The sequence below is a fragment of the Lepisosteus platostomus genome, chromosome 6, assembly GCF_059453375.1.
Source record: "Lepisosteus platostomus isolate fLepPlt1 chromosome 6, fLepPlt1.hap1, whole genome shotgun sequence".
Lineage (NCBI taxonomy): Eukaryota > Metazoa > Chordata > Actinopteri > Semionotiformes > Lepisosteidae > Lepisosteus > Lepisosteus platostomus.
In genome coordinates this window covers 5,510,276-5,525,634 of record NC_142616.1, presented here as the reverse complement: position 1 = coordinate 5,525,634, position 15,359 = coordinate 5,510,276, and the positions used below count along the sequence as shown (strand labels likewise).

General features: G+C 52.8%; 2 protein-coding genes across 2 annotated transcripts; one reads left to right on the top strand and one right to left on the bottom strand.

Moving 5' to 3' along the window:
- Positions 1-6,545: 6,545 nt before the first annotated feature.
- unc119c (unc-119 lipid binding chaperone c) lies at positions 6,546-11,480 on the bottom strand. The gene is made up of 5 exons (XM_088633877.1): positions 10,820-11,480; positions 9,660-9,773; positions 9,487-9,577; positions 8,158-8,330; positions 6,546-7,488 (listed from the first exon to the last, which is right to left on the bottom strand). The coding sequence occupies exons 1-5, from the start codon at positions 11,313-11,315 to the stop codon at positions 7,376-7,378; spliced, it is 987 nt and encodes a 328-aa protein (XP_088490003.1). The 5' UTR covers positions 11,316-11,480; the 3' UTR covers positions 6,546-7,375.
- A 1,193-nt stretch (positions 11,481-12,673) lies between these two features.
- LOC148659730 (uncharacterized) lies at positions 12,674-15,104 on the top strand. Its single transcript, XM_088633878.1, has 2 exons — positions 12,674-12,938; positions 14,055-15,104. Exons 1-2 carry the CDS (start codon positions 12,831-12,833, stop codon positions 14,613-14,615), a joined length of 669 nt encoding a protein of 222 aa, XP_088490004.1. The 5' UTR covers positions 12,674-12,830; the 3' UTR covers positions 14,616-15,104.
- The last annotated feature ends 255 nt before the right edge of the window (positions 15,105-15,359 follow it).

Genomic DNA, 15,359 nt, shown 5'->3' with positions numbered 1-15,359 from the left:
TCTCACTGGGCTTTACTGCACTGTACCGTGTTTTTACCCTGATCTCACTGAGCTTTACTGCACTGGACTGTGTTTTTACCCCAATCTCACTGGGCTATACTGCACTGTACTGTTTTTACCCTGCTCTCACTGGGCTTTACTCCACTGTACTGTGCTTTTACAATGCAGAGTCACTCCAGTATATATACAGTATAGGGAGTGACTCTGCTTGCCCGGACCCTGCCTGTGACCAGGATCGAACCCTGGCAGGCCCAGAGGACGACCGCACTAGTCATGCACTGGCTGAGTGAGAATTTAAAACCCATGCAGATCCCCCAGCGGGCCCTGCGGTGATGCTCGGAGATCGGGGCCGAGAGAATATCGCTTTTCACAAGACATGGGAGTGATTGTGCCTCTTAGCTTTAATCTGGGGAGCCTGTAGGCGGAAGGCTCTTGTGCGCGGGGAGAGATTGCACCCTGATTGCGTTTCGAAAGGGTCATTTCCTTCCCTGGAGCGATGAAGTCAGTCCGACCTTTGACCCCTCAGTCCCTGTTGACAGCAATCTGTGTGACTGAAGGGGAAGCAAACTCATGGGAGCAGGGTGCTCAGACTTTACTGTGTTTTTAACCTGATCTCCCTGGGCTTCTTACTGCGCTGTACTGTGTTTTTACCCTGATCTCACTGGGCATTACTGCACTGTACTGTGTTTTTACCCTGATCTGCCTGGGCTTTACTGCACTGGACTGTGTTTTTACCCTGATCTCACTGGGCATTACTGCACTGTACTGTGTTTTTACCTTGATCTCACTGGGCTTTACTGCACTGTACTGTGTTTTTACCTTGATCTCACTGGGCTTTACTGCACTCTACTGTGTTTTACCCTGATCTCACTGGGCTTTACTGCACTTGACTGTGTTTTTACCCTGATTTTACTGGGCTTTACTGCACTGTACTGTGTTTTTACCCTGATCTCACTGGGCTTTACTGCACTTGACTGTGTTTTTACCTTGATTTCACTGGGCTTTACTGCACTGTACTGTGTTTTTACCTTGATCTCACTGGGCTTTACTGCACCGGACTGTGTTTTTACCCTGATCTCACTGGACTGTACTGCACCGGACTGTGTATTTACCTGATCTCACTGGGCATTACTGCACTGTACTGTATTTTTACCCTGATCTCACTAAGCTTTACTGCACTGGTTTGTTTTTACCCTGATGTCACTGGGCTTTACTGCACTGGACTGTGTTTTTACACTGATCTCACTGGGCTCCTTACTGCGTTGTACTGTGTTTTTACCCTGCTCTCACTGGGCTTTACTCCGCTGTACTGTATTTTACCCTGATCTCACTGGGCATTACTGCACTGTACTGTGTTTAGGTAGAGGGAGAGGTAGAGGGAGAGGTAGAGGGAGAGGCAGAGGGAGAGGCAGAGGGAGATGGAGATGGAGAGGGACAGGGACAGGGACAGGGACAGAGGGATAGTTGCTGGCGAGCCAGCGCGGTCCAGCTCCAGGGACCGGAAATCAACTGATAAAGGTAACTGTCCACCCAGTGTGTGAGTTTGCCTTATCGGAGGCGGGTGAAGATATTCAGTCTCTGGCTAACCTTCAGGCCCTGTCGCAAGAGTCACAGGACCAGCCGTTCCGAAATCATCCTCACCTCGGGACGTCCCACTGGCATCCGCAGTCCAACCACAGCATTGCGCCACGGTGGAGAGGAGCCCTTACAACACCCATCCTGCCAGGAGCAGAGGACAGGAGGCACAGGGAGAGAGAGGAGATCACAGAGACTGCCTCAGTAATACACACACACAACAGGACAGGAGACACAGTGAGAGAGGAGATCACAGAGAATCCCTCAGTAATAAACACAAACAGCAGGACAGGAGACACAGTGAGAGGGAGGAGATCACAGAGACTGCCTCAGTAATACACACACACAGCAGGACAGGAGACACAGTGAGAGAGGAGATCACAGAGAATCCCTCAGTAATAAACACACACAACACGACAGGAGACACAGTGAGAGGGAGGAGATCACAGAGACTGCCTCAGTAATAAACACACACAACAGGACAGGAGACACAGTGAGAGATGGGCTATACAGAGTACAGTATTGCACACATCTGTTTGCCTGAGTTTAGACACAGCTTGTACTGTTGTTATCCCTGGTCTCTTGCAATCAGAATGAGATGCCAGGTTTAGTTCTCTTTCTTGTTGTGAAAAACAAATGTTAAAAACAGGATGATGGAGAAATAATGACACACACCACTCACACAGACACACACCACTAAAACAGAGCACTCACACAGACACACACGCCAAACACAAAAACTCACTCACACACTTACGCATCAAGACACACACACCACACACACAGACAGACACACACTACTAAAACACAGCACTCACACAGACACACAGAAACTCACTCACACACTGACACATCAAGACACACACACACTCACACATCAAGACACACACACCACTCACACATTAAAGGCACACACCACTCACACACACAAGAAACCCACTCACACAGACACACACCACTCACACACAGACAGACCCACACATAGACACTACATTTACAGAGAAGCGCACACATGCTCAGACACACAAATGAACACAGACACACAGAGCTGCACACACCACTCTACATATGCGGAGAAGCACACACACACACTCAGACACACATCCAGTGATTACCCTGGGCATGTGTGAGGAGCAGCTCTTGTGACTTGCTTGATGTGGTCAGTGTCAGTGACATCACAAGGAAGCTGTTGATGTCGGTGATCTTAAAGCCCAACTGAGTCTCTCTCTTCTTCAGACTGTGACATCATCGCGATCCCACGGGGCATCAATAAAGCAGCTTTTATGTTTCATTCTCCATTCTTCTATTATAAAGTCCAATACTGTCCCGTCAGTCAGTGTGTCTGTATGAACCCCTCTCTCTCTCAGTGCAGTGTTAATGTACTGGAGTGTCCAGTCAGTGTGTCTGTATTAACCCCTCTCTCTCAGTGCAGTGTTAATGTACTGGAGTGTCCAGTCAGTGTGTGTATTAACCCCTCTCTCTCTCAGTGCAGTGTTAATGTACTGTAGTGTCCAGTCAGTGTGTCTGTATTAACCCCTCTCTCTCTCAGTGCACTGTTAATGTACTGTAGTGTCCAGTCAGTGTGTCTGTATTAACCCCTCTCTCTCAGTGCAGTGTTAATGTACTGGAGTGTCCAGTCAGTGTGTCTGTATTAACCCCCCTCTCTCAGTGCAGTGTTAATGTACTGGAGTGTCCAGTCGGTGTGTCTGTATTAACCCCCCTCTCTCTCAGTGCAGTGTTAATGTACTGGAGTGTCCAGTCAGTGTGTCTGTATTAACCCCACTCTCTCAGTGCAGTGTTAATGTACTGGAGTGTCCAGTCAGTGTGTCTGTATGAACCCCTCTCTCTCAGTGCAGTGTTAATGTACTGGAGTGTCCAGTCAGTGTGTCTGTATGAACCCCTCTCTCTCAGTGCAGTGTTAATGTACTGGAGTGTCCAGTCAGTGTGTCTGTATGAACCCCTCTCTCTCAGTGCAGTGTTAATGTACCAGAGAGTCTGGTCAGTCAGTGTGTCTGTATTTATCTTCACTCTCTCTCTTCCATTAGTGTCTCTCCAGGGTAATTCCATGCTAATGGTATTAAGTAATCCTTCCTGCTGAAAGGGAGGGCAGAGAGAGAGGGGGATGGGGAGAGAGGCTCTCTCTGCGTCCTCATGTCCCTGGCCTGCAGCTGTCGAACCCTGACGCGAGACAGACAGCACTCTGCAGCTGCGGTCCTGTCTGTGCCTCAGTACGGGTCCGGGGGCGACGGAGAATTATTTCTGCACCCAAAGGCATTTACTGGGGAGAAACAAAACCACACACAGAGAGAAAAACAAGCTCCAAATAAGCACAGAGATCAAAACACACTTAAGAACTATGAGGAAAACAGCTGAGAGGGTGGATCCTACCCAAGAGCCTGACGATAATGGAACATGTTGGTTCTCGGGGTTAAGAGTGTAAGAGAGCTGAGAGAAAAGGAGGCAGGGAGTAGGTTAGTCAGGGTTAGGAGATGACCAGTATTGTGGGGGTTTAGTGTGTGGGGTCAGTTGTTGCTATGGAGATGACCAGTACAGTGAGGTTTGGTGTGTGGGGTCAGTTGTTGCTATGGAGATAACCAGTACTGTGGGTGGTCAGTTGTTGCTATGGAGATGACCAAACTGGGGGGGTTTAGTGTGTGGGGTCCGTTGTTGCTGTGGAGATGACCAGTATTGTGGGGGGCCAGTTGTTGCTATGGAGATGACCAGTACTGTGGGGGATTGGTGTGTGGAGTCAGTTGTAACAGTGGAGATGACCAGTACTGGGGGAGGTCAGTTGTTGCTACTGAGATGTACAGTACTGTGGCGGGTCAGCTGTTGCTATGGAGATGACCAGTACCATGGGGGCTTGGTGTGCGTGGTCAGTTGTTGCTATAGAGATGACCAGTACTGTGGCAGGTCAGTTATTACAGTGGAGATGACCAAAACTGTGGGTGTCATCTGTTGCTGTGGAGATGACCAGTACAATGGGGTTTGGTGTGGGTGGTCAGTGGTTGCTATGGAGATGACCAGTAATGTGAGGTTTGGTGTGCAGGGTCTCTTGTTGCTATGGAGATGACCAGTACTGTTGGGGTTCAGCTGTTGCTCTGACTGAGAGGAACCGCTGGTTCTGATCTGTGGTGTCTGTGCTCGACCGACAAGTCTGTGGTGTGAAGCTACCAGCTGAGGGATTATGACTGATCACCTCTACGTCCTGGACGTTCAGGTTAGACCTTCAGGTGTTGGGTGGTGTGGAGCCAGACGTGTCAGAGTGGGGTGATGTGGATCCAGACGTGTAAGAGTGGGGTGGTGTGGATCCAGACGTGTCAGAGTGGGGTGATGTGGAGCCAGACGTGTCAGAGTGGGGTGGTGTGGATCCAGACGTGTCAGAGTGGGGTGATGTGGAGCCAGACGTGTCAGAGTGGGGTGGTGTGGAGCCAGATGTGTCAGAGTGGGGTGGTGTGGAGCCAGACGTGTCAGAGTGGGGTGATGTGGATCCAGACGTGTCAGAGTGGGGTGATGTGGAGCCAGATGTGTCAGAGTGGGGTGATGTGGATCCAGACGTGTCAGAGTGGGGTGGTGTGGAGCCAGATGTGTCAGAGTGGGGTGATGTGGATCCAGACGTGTCAGAGTGGGGTGGTGTGGAGCCAGACGTGTCAGAGTGGGGTGATGTGGATCCAGACGTGTCAGAGTGGGGTGATGTGGAGCCAGATGTGTCAGAGTGGGGTGATGTGGATCCAGACGTGTCAGAGTGGGGTGGTGTGGAGCCAGATGTGTCAGAGTGGGGTGATGTGGAGCCAGATGTGTCAGAGTGGGGTGGTGTGGATCCAGACGTGTCAGAGTGGGGTGATGTGGAGCCAGACGTGTCAGAGTGGGGTGGTGTGGAGCCAGATGTGTCAGAGTGGGGTGATGTGGATCCAGACGTGTCAGAGTGGGGTGATGTGGAGCCAGATGTGTCAGAGTGGGGTGATGTGGATCCAGACGTGTCAGAGTGGGGTGGTGTGGAGCCAGATGTGTCAGAGTGGGGTGATGTGGAGCCAGATGTGTCAGAGTGGGGTGGTGTGGATCCAGACGTGTCAGAGTGGGGTGATGTGGAGCCAGATGTGTCAGAGTGGGGGGGTGTGGAGCCAGACGTGTCAGAGGGGGGTGGTGTGGAGCCAGACGTGTCAGAGTGGGGTGGTGTGGAGCCAGACGTGTCAGAGTGGGGTGGTGTGGATCCAGACGTGTCAGAGTGGGGCTGATGTGGCCGCAGAGCCAGTCACGAGAGAATGGTGGGCGAATGGCTGCTCAGCTTGGTTCCTCCTCGTTTGAAGGGCAGAAAAGATGACTGTGCGTCTCGGGAGACCCCCCTGGATCACTGTGTGTCACAGTACAGGCGAACGGCCGCAATTCTAGCAGGGAGCCGGAACGAGCCGCTCTCTCTCGTGCCGGGGATGTGGCGCCCTCTGCTGGTCCGGCCTCGTCGCTGCTGCCGCACCAGGCAGGCCCAGAATTCCCGGCAGCAACAAGCCAGCAGGCCGATCCGGAGGTCCAGGACTCGAGCCGAGAATCACATCCTCCCTTCTCATTCATCCCAGAACACGTCAGGAACACACCTCATGGACATTTCTCCCGCAGGATGTCTTCAAACAAGAGTTCATTTGGCTCGACCTCTGATCCAGACGGACTGCTTTTTGACCCATCTATCTGCTATTTTGACCCACAATCCGACTCGGAGGCGCGGGCAGCGGGAGTCTATCCCAGCCGGCAGCGGTCCGTCGCAGTGTTTTCTGGTCAGATTCGTGGCTTGTATTTCACTGGGGTGAGAGCCTGTGGCTCGGGGGCACAGCAGCAGCTGGGGTCTCGGGATGAACTGCAGCCTGACCGCCTGCTCCGCCCTGCTGTAGCTCCTCCGGATCGCCCCCCCCCCCCCCCCAGCCTGGAGAGACTCCGATGGGCTCTTCCCTCCTCACCAGGAAAGCAGACTCACACAGGCCTGGAGTTTGAAAGTGCTTTATTAACTCTAGACAGTGTGCGAGTGTCTCTGTCACTGCGGTCGCTCATACAGTACACACAGACAGACAGCAGTCTTGCTCTGAGGGAAGACACTGTGTCTCCCGTCCTGGTATCTCCTCTCCTTCTTTCTGTGCCTCCCGTCCTATCATCTCCTCTTCCTCTCACGGTCTCCTGTACTGTTGTGTGTGTTTATTACTGAGGGATGTTTTATGATCTCCTCTCTCTCTCACTGTGTCTCCCGTTCTGTTATCTCCTCTCCTTCTTACTGTGTCTCTTGTCCTGTTGTGTGAGTTTATCAGTGAGGCATTCTCTGTGATCTCCTCTCTCTGTGTCTCCTGTCCTGTTGTGTGTGTTTATTACTGAGGGACCCTCTGTGATCTCCTCTCCCGCCCTGTTATGTCCTCTCCGTCTTACTGTGTCTCCTGTCCTGTTATCTACTCTCGCTCTCACTGTGTCTCCTGTCCTGTTGTGTATGTTTATTACTGAGGGATTCTCTGTGATCTCCTCTCTCACTGTGTCTCCTGTCCTGTTGTGTGTGTTTAATACTGAGGGATTCTCTGTGATCTCCTCTCTCTCACTGTGTCTCCTGTCCTGTTGTGTGTGTTTATTTCTGACAGATTCTGTCTTGAATTTTATGGCTATAGACACACTTACTCTCTGTAATGATCCTACTGATTTCAGTACTGATCAGTACCACTGTACTGATTTCTACTATTTAACTAGACTGCTCGGTATGTACACACAGTACTGTACAGTTCACTGCACTGTCTCTGAGCTCAATCTATTGTACAGCCACCCTCTCCTCCACCCTCTACTCCCCTCCTGAGAAGCTGTACTCCGCCTTGTGGTGCATGATCAGCTTGTTATTGATGAAGTAGAAGCTGTCAGACCTTGTTGCAAAGGGGTGAGCGATCATCTCTTCAACTAGGGAAGAAAGAGAGAGGGGTTAATACAGACACACTGACTGGACACTCCAGTACATTAACACTGCACTGAGAGAGAGAGGTTAATACAGACACACTGACTGGACACTCCAGTACATTAACACTGCACTGAGAGAGAGGGGGGTTAATACAGACACACTGACTGGACACTCCAGTACATTAACACTGTACTGAGAGAGAGGGGTTAATACAGACAAACTGACTGGACACTACAGTACATTAACACTGCACTGAGAGAGAGAGAGGGGTTAATACAAACACACTGACTGGACACTACAGCACATTAACACTGCACTGAGAGAGAGGGGTTAATACAGACACACTGACTGGACACTCCAGTACATTAACACTGCACTGAGAGAGAGAGGTTAATACAGACACACTGACTGGACACTCCAGTACATTAACACTGCACTGAGAGAGAGGGGTTAATACAGACACACTGACTGGACACTCCAGTACATTAACACTGCACTGAGAGAGAGAGGGGTTAATACAGACACACTGACTGGACACTCCAGTACATTAACACTGCACTGAGAGAGAGAGGGGTTCATACAGACACACTGACTGGACACTACAGTACATTAACACTGCACTGAGAGAGGTTGCAGGAGAAGGAGGTGGCTTTAGTAGGGTGTGTTAGTACTTGTCTCGCTGTCCAGCTCTGGGAGCTCGTAGATGTGCTCGCAAGTGTTGCGGCTGTTGGGGATACAGAAGCCGATCTCAAAGTCAAAGCTCTTAAGCAGCCTGTCCCTGAAGTAGTGTCTCTCGATTAGACGGAACTTATTCAGGGCTTTACTGCCCACTGTGAACTCCACACTGAAACACAGCAAAGTACAGAAAATGTAGACTTCAGTTTCAGCACATAGTCCATTCCTGTACAGACTCCCTAAACACACGGCCCTGTCCAGTATCGACTCACACACAGACAGTCCTGTCCAGTACAGACTCACACACAGAGTCCTGTCCAGTATAGACTCACACACACTGTGTTGTCCAGTATAGACTCACACACACAGCTCTGTCCAGTATAGACTCACACACACTGTGTTGTCCAGTATAGACTCACACACACAGTCCTGTCCAGTATCGACTCACACACAGACAGTCCTGTCCAGTATAGACTCATACACACAGTCCTGTCCAGTATCGACTCACACACAGTCCTGTCCAGTATAGACTCACAATCACACAGTCCTGTCCAGTACAGTCTCACACACGGTTCTGTCCAGTACAGTCTCACACACAGTCCGGTCCAGTACAGACTCAAACACACATTCCTGTCCATTATAGACTCACACACAGACGTCCTGTCCAGTACAGTCTCACACACAGACAGTCCTGTCCAGTATAGACTCACACACAGTCCTGTCCAGTATAGACTCACAATGACACAGTTGTGTCCAGTGTAGACTCACAATCACACAGTCCTGTCCAGTACAGTCTCACACACTGTTCTGTACAGACTCACACACAGTCCTGTCCAGTACAGACTCACACACAGTCCGGTCCAGTACAGACTCACACACACATTCCTGTCCATTATAGACTCACACACAGACGTCCTGTCCAGTACAGTCTCACACACAGACAGTCCTGTCCAGTATAGACTCACACACGGTCCTGTCCAGACTCACACACAGTCCTGTCCAGTATAGACTCACAATGACACAGTTGTGTCCAGTGTAGACTCACAATCACACAACCCTGTCCAGAACAGTCTCACACACAGACAGTCCTGTCCAGTATAGACTCACAATCACACAGTCCTGTCCAGTATCGACTCACACACAGTCCTGTCCAGACTCACATACAGTCCTGTCCAGTACAGTCTCACACAGAGTCCGGTCCAGTACAGACTCGCACACACATTCCTGTCCAGACTCACACACATTCCTGTCCAGTATAGACTCACAATCACACAGTCTTGTCCAGCACTGACACACACAATCCTGTTTGGTCCATTAAGACTTACGTTGCTCCAATCTCTCTCAGCTGCAGGAATTCAGGGGTGAAGTGATACCGGATAAACCTGCCTGCATTAACTTCTCTCACATCCTGGATCTCTGCGGGAGAGAGACAGCGGGGCTCTGCTGTTAGACAGCCTTTCCAGCTCCAGTCACCCCCAGTCCAGACGGCCTGCCTCACCCGTGGGACAGTGTTTCCTGATCTCTAGTATCACGCCTCCGCTCTCCATGTCCCGGATCTTGAAGCGAGAGAAGACGATGTTGTAGATGTTGTCCTCTGGGGAGCACAGGTAGTCTGTAGGATGGACACAGCCATCAGCCGCCCTGAGTGCAAACCGTTACGACCCTGCAGTGGGTGTCCCGATCTCTCCTTGACCTGGACAGACTCTGGCGGCGTAGCAAGAGGAAAAACAAAACACGCCCCCCCACAGAAGGAAACAAGACGCCCATAGGCGTAACAACCCCCCTTCTGAAGTAACTAAAGTCTAGGGGAAAACTCACAAGGTGTCACAATCGGGATCCCTCCTCTTAAGGGCGCTCTGATCCTTTCGTATTTCAGTTGATTATGTGCACCTGCCCCCTGTTTTGTCCCTCCTTATTTACGCCGGGGGCTCCCGCTATTCCTGGCTCAGCACTGGGAGATGGACGCCCGGAAGCCCACCTACCAGCGGGTCCAGGAGAGACCCCGACGGCCTCAGCTTCACCCCGGCTTCCCGACCATCTGGGTCCGGGGCTCGGAGCGCCAGGCCTCGTTACCCTGGTTTGATTCCCCGTCCCTGTTCCGGGTTCTAACCACGTTTGTCTCGTCTTGGGTGGATCCCCCGGTTCCTGGACCCTGGCCTGCGCCCCAGATTCCCCCCTAGGACTGTTTGGGACTCGTTATCCTTCCCCACGCCTCCCCCCCCCCCGAGCACCGGATCACCGCAGTCACGCCCCCCTGCCTGTCAACCTGTCCTGATCCTCTACGTCTCCTCCCTGTTGTCCTTCTCCACTTACTTCCGGATTATACCGTCTGCATAGGGTCTGCGTAGGAGGGGGCGCGGGAAGAGATGGGGATTGCGTGCAGCGTCTATCGGGTTTTAGGAGAGGAAGTGACATCACGAGCGACTGCGAATTACCGACGGCCGGGGCTGATTGAACTCGGCTGTTGTCACCCCTCCCGAACTTTCGGCACCAACTCCATTAACGGCGTAGTGAGACCCATTTAAGGTCAACACCGTTTCTCTCAAGCTCCGAAATAAAACTGCAAACGGGAAGAGTGCGGACACACACACAAGAAAGTCAACAGACACTGTCTCCTGCTCTAGAGGAAATATATTTATGGGATGTTTCTTTTCTTACCCGCAGTGCTGGCCGTCAGCCCCAGGACCATACTGGGGGTGATGGGCTCCCCAGGAAGCAGCTCTCTCACCTCCGTCACGGGCTTCTGCCCTCCTCTCCTGAGCTCACACTCGCCCAAGATCAGCCCGTTCCACTCCTCCATCTCCCCCTCTCCCTCGTCCTCACTGTCCATCTCCGTCTCCCCCTCCATCTCTCCCTCTCCCTCGCTCTCTCCCTCCATCTCCCTCTCCTCCTCTCCCTCTCTGCCCCCTTCCATCTCTCCTTCTCCCTCTCCCTCGCTCTCCCCCTCGATTTCGCCCTCCTCCTCACTCTCCCTCTCCCCGTCTCCTTCATTCTCCCTCTCTTTCTCTCTCACTCCCCCCATCTTCCTCTCCCCCTCCATCTCCCTCTCCTCCTCGCTGTCCCTCGCCCCCTGTCCTTCATTCTCCCCCTCTCCCTCACTATCTCCCTCCTTGTCCCTCTCCTCCTCGCTGTCCATCTTCCTCTCTCCCTCCATCTTCCTCCTCCCCTCTCCCTCTTTAGCTCATCCTACAGTACGACCAGCCCCTGATCCTGTCGCCCTGCCCTCCTCTGCGGTGACGACGAGATCCCCCCGAGACCGCTGACAGCCGGGACCCGGACTCTGGCTGGCGCCCTGCGGCAGGGTGACTCTGAGACAGAGGGGGAGGTGAGCGCGGATTACACTGGATCTGACTGGGCTAATCCACTTAACCCTGGAAGGACAGGCAGGGTATGGCCAGCCAGAGGGGACACAGTGCACCGGCTGTGCAGGACATGATTCTAACAGGCTGAATGAGCTCATCAGAGGAGCCAGCTCTGTCATTGGGTCTGGCCTGGACCCCCTGGAGGAAGTGGCTGAGAGGAGAATGGTGTCCAAACTAGAGGCCATCATGGACAACGTCTCCCATCCCCTCTATGACATGCTTGTGAGAATGAAGAGCACGTTCAGCAATAGACTGATCCATCCCTGGTGCGACAGGGAGCGCTACAGGAGGTCATTCTTGCCTTCTGCCATAAGACTGTACAACTCATCCACTGTGTGTCTGGGCAGAGGCAACATTGACAGTGACCTGTTTCTGGACTGACCAGTAAACTCTCTGTTTACATCTGGCTTTTCCTGTTTACAACTGTTTTTCTGCAATATATGCCACGGACTTACGCAATATATTTTTATATTTATAATGTGCAGTACTTTTTGTGTACTGCTCTGTTTTTTGTATATCCTGTACTGTGAGCAACTCTTTTTTAGTGCACTTCTCACTGACTGTACTGATTGATTTGTATGTATTGTATTATTATTATTGTATCATTTCGTTACACTGCCCTGTGCTGACTGTGAGAAGCTGCTGTTGCCTTGCAATTTCCCTCACGGGATTAATAAAGGGGTCAGCAGCAGCGACGGACCCCTCACAGAACACCCCTAAAATCCCTGTACACCCCACTACGACCCTCCCAGCTGGGCTGATCCCCGCCCAATCGTTTCAGACTCAGGGTCCGCGAGACACAGATGGGTCGGTTCCCGACGCGGAGCTCTGGTCCCAGCAGTGCTGTTTTGCTGCATTCCCATAATCCTTAGCGGATCTCAATGAAGCCGTTTCTGGCCTAGCCGCACACCCCCATCGCAGGACGGACGTAGGCAGGAAAAGGGGGAGACAGATGAGCAGAGAGACACGGGTGTTATTGGGAGATCTGCGCTGTGGAGGACGTTTACAATAGCTGTTTCCCGGTGCAGCCACTAGAGGGCACTATTCACCACACCCCCCCATAGGAACCTCTGTTTGGTTTTGAGCAGGTATGTCAACAGGAAGTGTGGTGGCACGATGATGCTTCTCGACCGCTGCTCTGAGTCAAAGAGAAAAAAAAGGAAGCTGAGGGAGAGGAGGAGGAGGGGGAGGAAGACAGAGGCAGGAGAGCAGAGGAGCGGTGTGGCTCCAAACCACATCCTCCTTCGCTCGGACTGCGGGCCCCCGTTTCCATGGCGACTGCACCCCGGAACTGAGCCGGCGTTGGGATGACGACAGCGGTGCCGGCAAGGCAGGGCCTTCCCAGCATGCTCCGGTGCAGACAGGAAGCCGAAAGTGCGATCAGCAGGAGGATGAAGAGGGACAGAGTGAGACAGGTAAGCGTCTGGGGCTGTGGGCCTCTTTTCTAACTCTGGGACTGTGTGTTGGTTGAGATTCTGTCCTGTGTAGTTCGAGGGTCTGTAAGTCTGCCTGTCCGGGGGGGTGGGTTGACGTCAGTCCTTTGGACTGAGGTTCTGTCAGACAGAAACAGAAATGGAATAGATTCAACTATCAACAAACCTAATATCTGTACAATAGCTTAATAGGATTCTCCTCTGAGTGTGTCAGTCCCTTCTCTGTATCAACCCCTCTCTCTCTCAGTGCAGTGTTAATGCGCTGTAGTGTCCAGTCAGTGTGTCTGTATTAACCCCTCTCTCTCAGTGGAGTTTTAATGTACTGGAGTGTCCAGTCAGTGTGTCTGTATCAACCCCTCTCTCTCTCTCAGTGCAGTGTTAATGCGCTGTAGTGTCCAGTCAGTGTATCTGTATTAACCCCTCTCTCTCTCAGTGCAGTGTTAATGCACTGTAGTGTCCAGTCAGTCTGTCTGTATTAACCCATCTCTCTCAGTGCAGTGTTAATGTACTGGAGTGTCCAGTCAGTGTGTCTGTATTAACCCCTCTCTCTCTCAGTGCAGTGTTAATGCGCTGTAGTGTCCAGTCAGTGTGTCTGTATTAACTCCTCTCTCTCTCAGTGCAGTGTTAATGCGCTGTAGTGTCCAGTCAGTGTGTCTGTATTAACACCTCTCTCTCAGTGCAGTGTTAATGTACTGGAGTGTCCAGTGTGTCTGTATTAACCTCTCTCTCTCAGTGCAGTGTTAATGTACTGGAGTGTCCAGTCAGTGTGTCTGTATTAACCCCTCTCTCTCTCAGTGCAGTGTTAATGTACTGTAGAGTCCAGTCAGTGTGTCTGTATTAACCCCTCTCTCTCAGTGCAGTGTTAATGTACTGGAGTGTCCAGTCAGTGTGTCTGTATTAACCCCTCTCTCTCTCAGTGCAGTGTGAATGTACTGGAGTGTCCAGTCAGTGTGTCTGTGTTAACCCCTCTCTCTCAGTGCAGTGTTAATGTACTGGAGTGTCCAGTCAGTGTGTCTGTATTAACCCCTCTCTCTCAGTGCAGTGTTAATGTACTGGAGTGTCCAGTCGGTTGGTCAGTCAGTATTTCTCTCTCTCCAGATGACCAGAGGGATGATGCTGACACTCTTTCTCTCAGTGTCCCACCTTTCGGCGACCCTGCCCCCCTCTCCCTGTCAGCGGGACGTCCCTGGGTGCCCCGAGTCCACAACAGCGCAGGACAGCAGCCTCAGTCTCGGCGCCCCTACGGTCACAGAGCGGGGCGCCCACGCGGCGCTCCCCCTTGCCTCCACACCGGGGGTGCCTCCCTACCACAGCCCCCACCCCCCCACCCGCTCCTCCCGGGGGGGCAGCTCCTGCGGGGCGGGGTTCGGGTTCCGCGGGGTGCGCCTGACCTGCCTGGTGACCCTGTGGGCCCTGGGGGTCACGGCGGCCGTGTTCCTGGGGCTCACCGTCTTCCTGTGCGTGCGCCTCTCCGCCCAGCGGCGGGCAGGCAAGTGGCGGCTCCGCGGGCGGGGGCGCGGGGGCGGCCAGCCCCCCAGGAGGAGAGGGGACCCCGAGGAGCCCAGCCTGTGGCTGCAGCCCCGGGTCACCCCGGAGCAGATCGCCGAGTTCTGGTACAGCGCCGGGACGAGAGAGGGGTGCGGCCGGGACAGGGACTGAGAGAGGGGGGCAGGGGGCGGCACGGGGGGAGGCGGCGACCTTTCGTGCAGGACCTTTCAAAGGTCAAAGGTCAGCGAGGGGCGGCTCTTTCAGAATCGGAGATCCGGGGCGCTGGCGCGAGGATGCGAACCCGGGACCTCCTTCTCGATGAGGATAACGAACCGGCTGGCCGGGGGGTCTCCGGCTCCAGCCCCCACCTGATTCGACGACCAAAACTGCGCACCCCTTCTCTGTTAATACCCCCCAAAATCAGGAACTGACCCCCTGCACCCCAGTGATTCTCAACTGGGGGATGTGGGGGGCACATCATAGGAGACTTTGGGTTTTGGGGGGAGCAGCCCCATCCAGAGACGTGACAGGGAGGAGGTCAGCAGAAGAAATGGGGGAAAACGGGGTCCCTGTTACCCCAGAACAATAAAACATTCCCATCTGGGGCTCCAGTTAATTGTCATTAATTTTATAAAAATAAATGTATAGTTATTATTTTTATTTTATTTTAATCATCATCATTATCACTCTGGGTGTGTGTGTGTGTGTGTCCAGTCGGGGTCCGTGGGTCAGTGGGTCAGGACCAGAACCTGCTTCGTTCAGCGCAGTCAAACCGGCCTTCCCGGGCCGGACCCCTGAAGATCCCCTGAAGACCCCCAGGACGGCCTGGGCAAGCGGGGAGGGAGGCAGTGGTCACTGCTGTCTTAGAGCTCCCGGGCCCTGGGTTCGAATGTGGGCCAGGGGACATTCTGTGTG

Coding starts and splice junctions, on each gene's coding strand:
- unc119c (XM_088633877.1), bottom strand. CDS start 11,315: ATGGAGGGAGAGAGGAAGATGGACAGCGAGGAGGAGAGGGACAAGGAG. Junction 9,578..9,659: donor CAGGAAACACTGTCCCACGG/GTGAGGCAGGCC, acceptor TCTCTCCCGCAG/AGATCCAGGATGTGAGAGAA. Junction 7,489..8,157: donor AGAGCTGGACAGCGAGACAA/GTACTAACACAC, acceptor TTTCTTCCCTAG/TTGAAGAGATGATCGCTCAC.
- LOC148659730 (XM_088633878.1), top strand. CDS start 12,831: ATGACGACAGCGGTGCCGGCAAGGCAGGGCCTTCCCAGCATGCTCCGG. Junction 12,939..14,054: donor AGAGGGACAGAGTGAGACAG/GTAAGCGTCTGG, acceptor CTCTCTCTCCAG/ATGACCAGAGGGATGATGCT.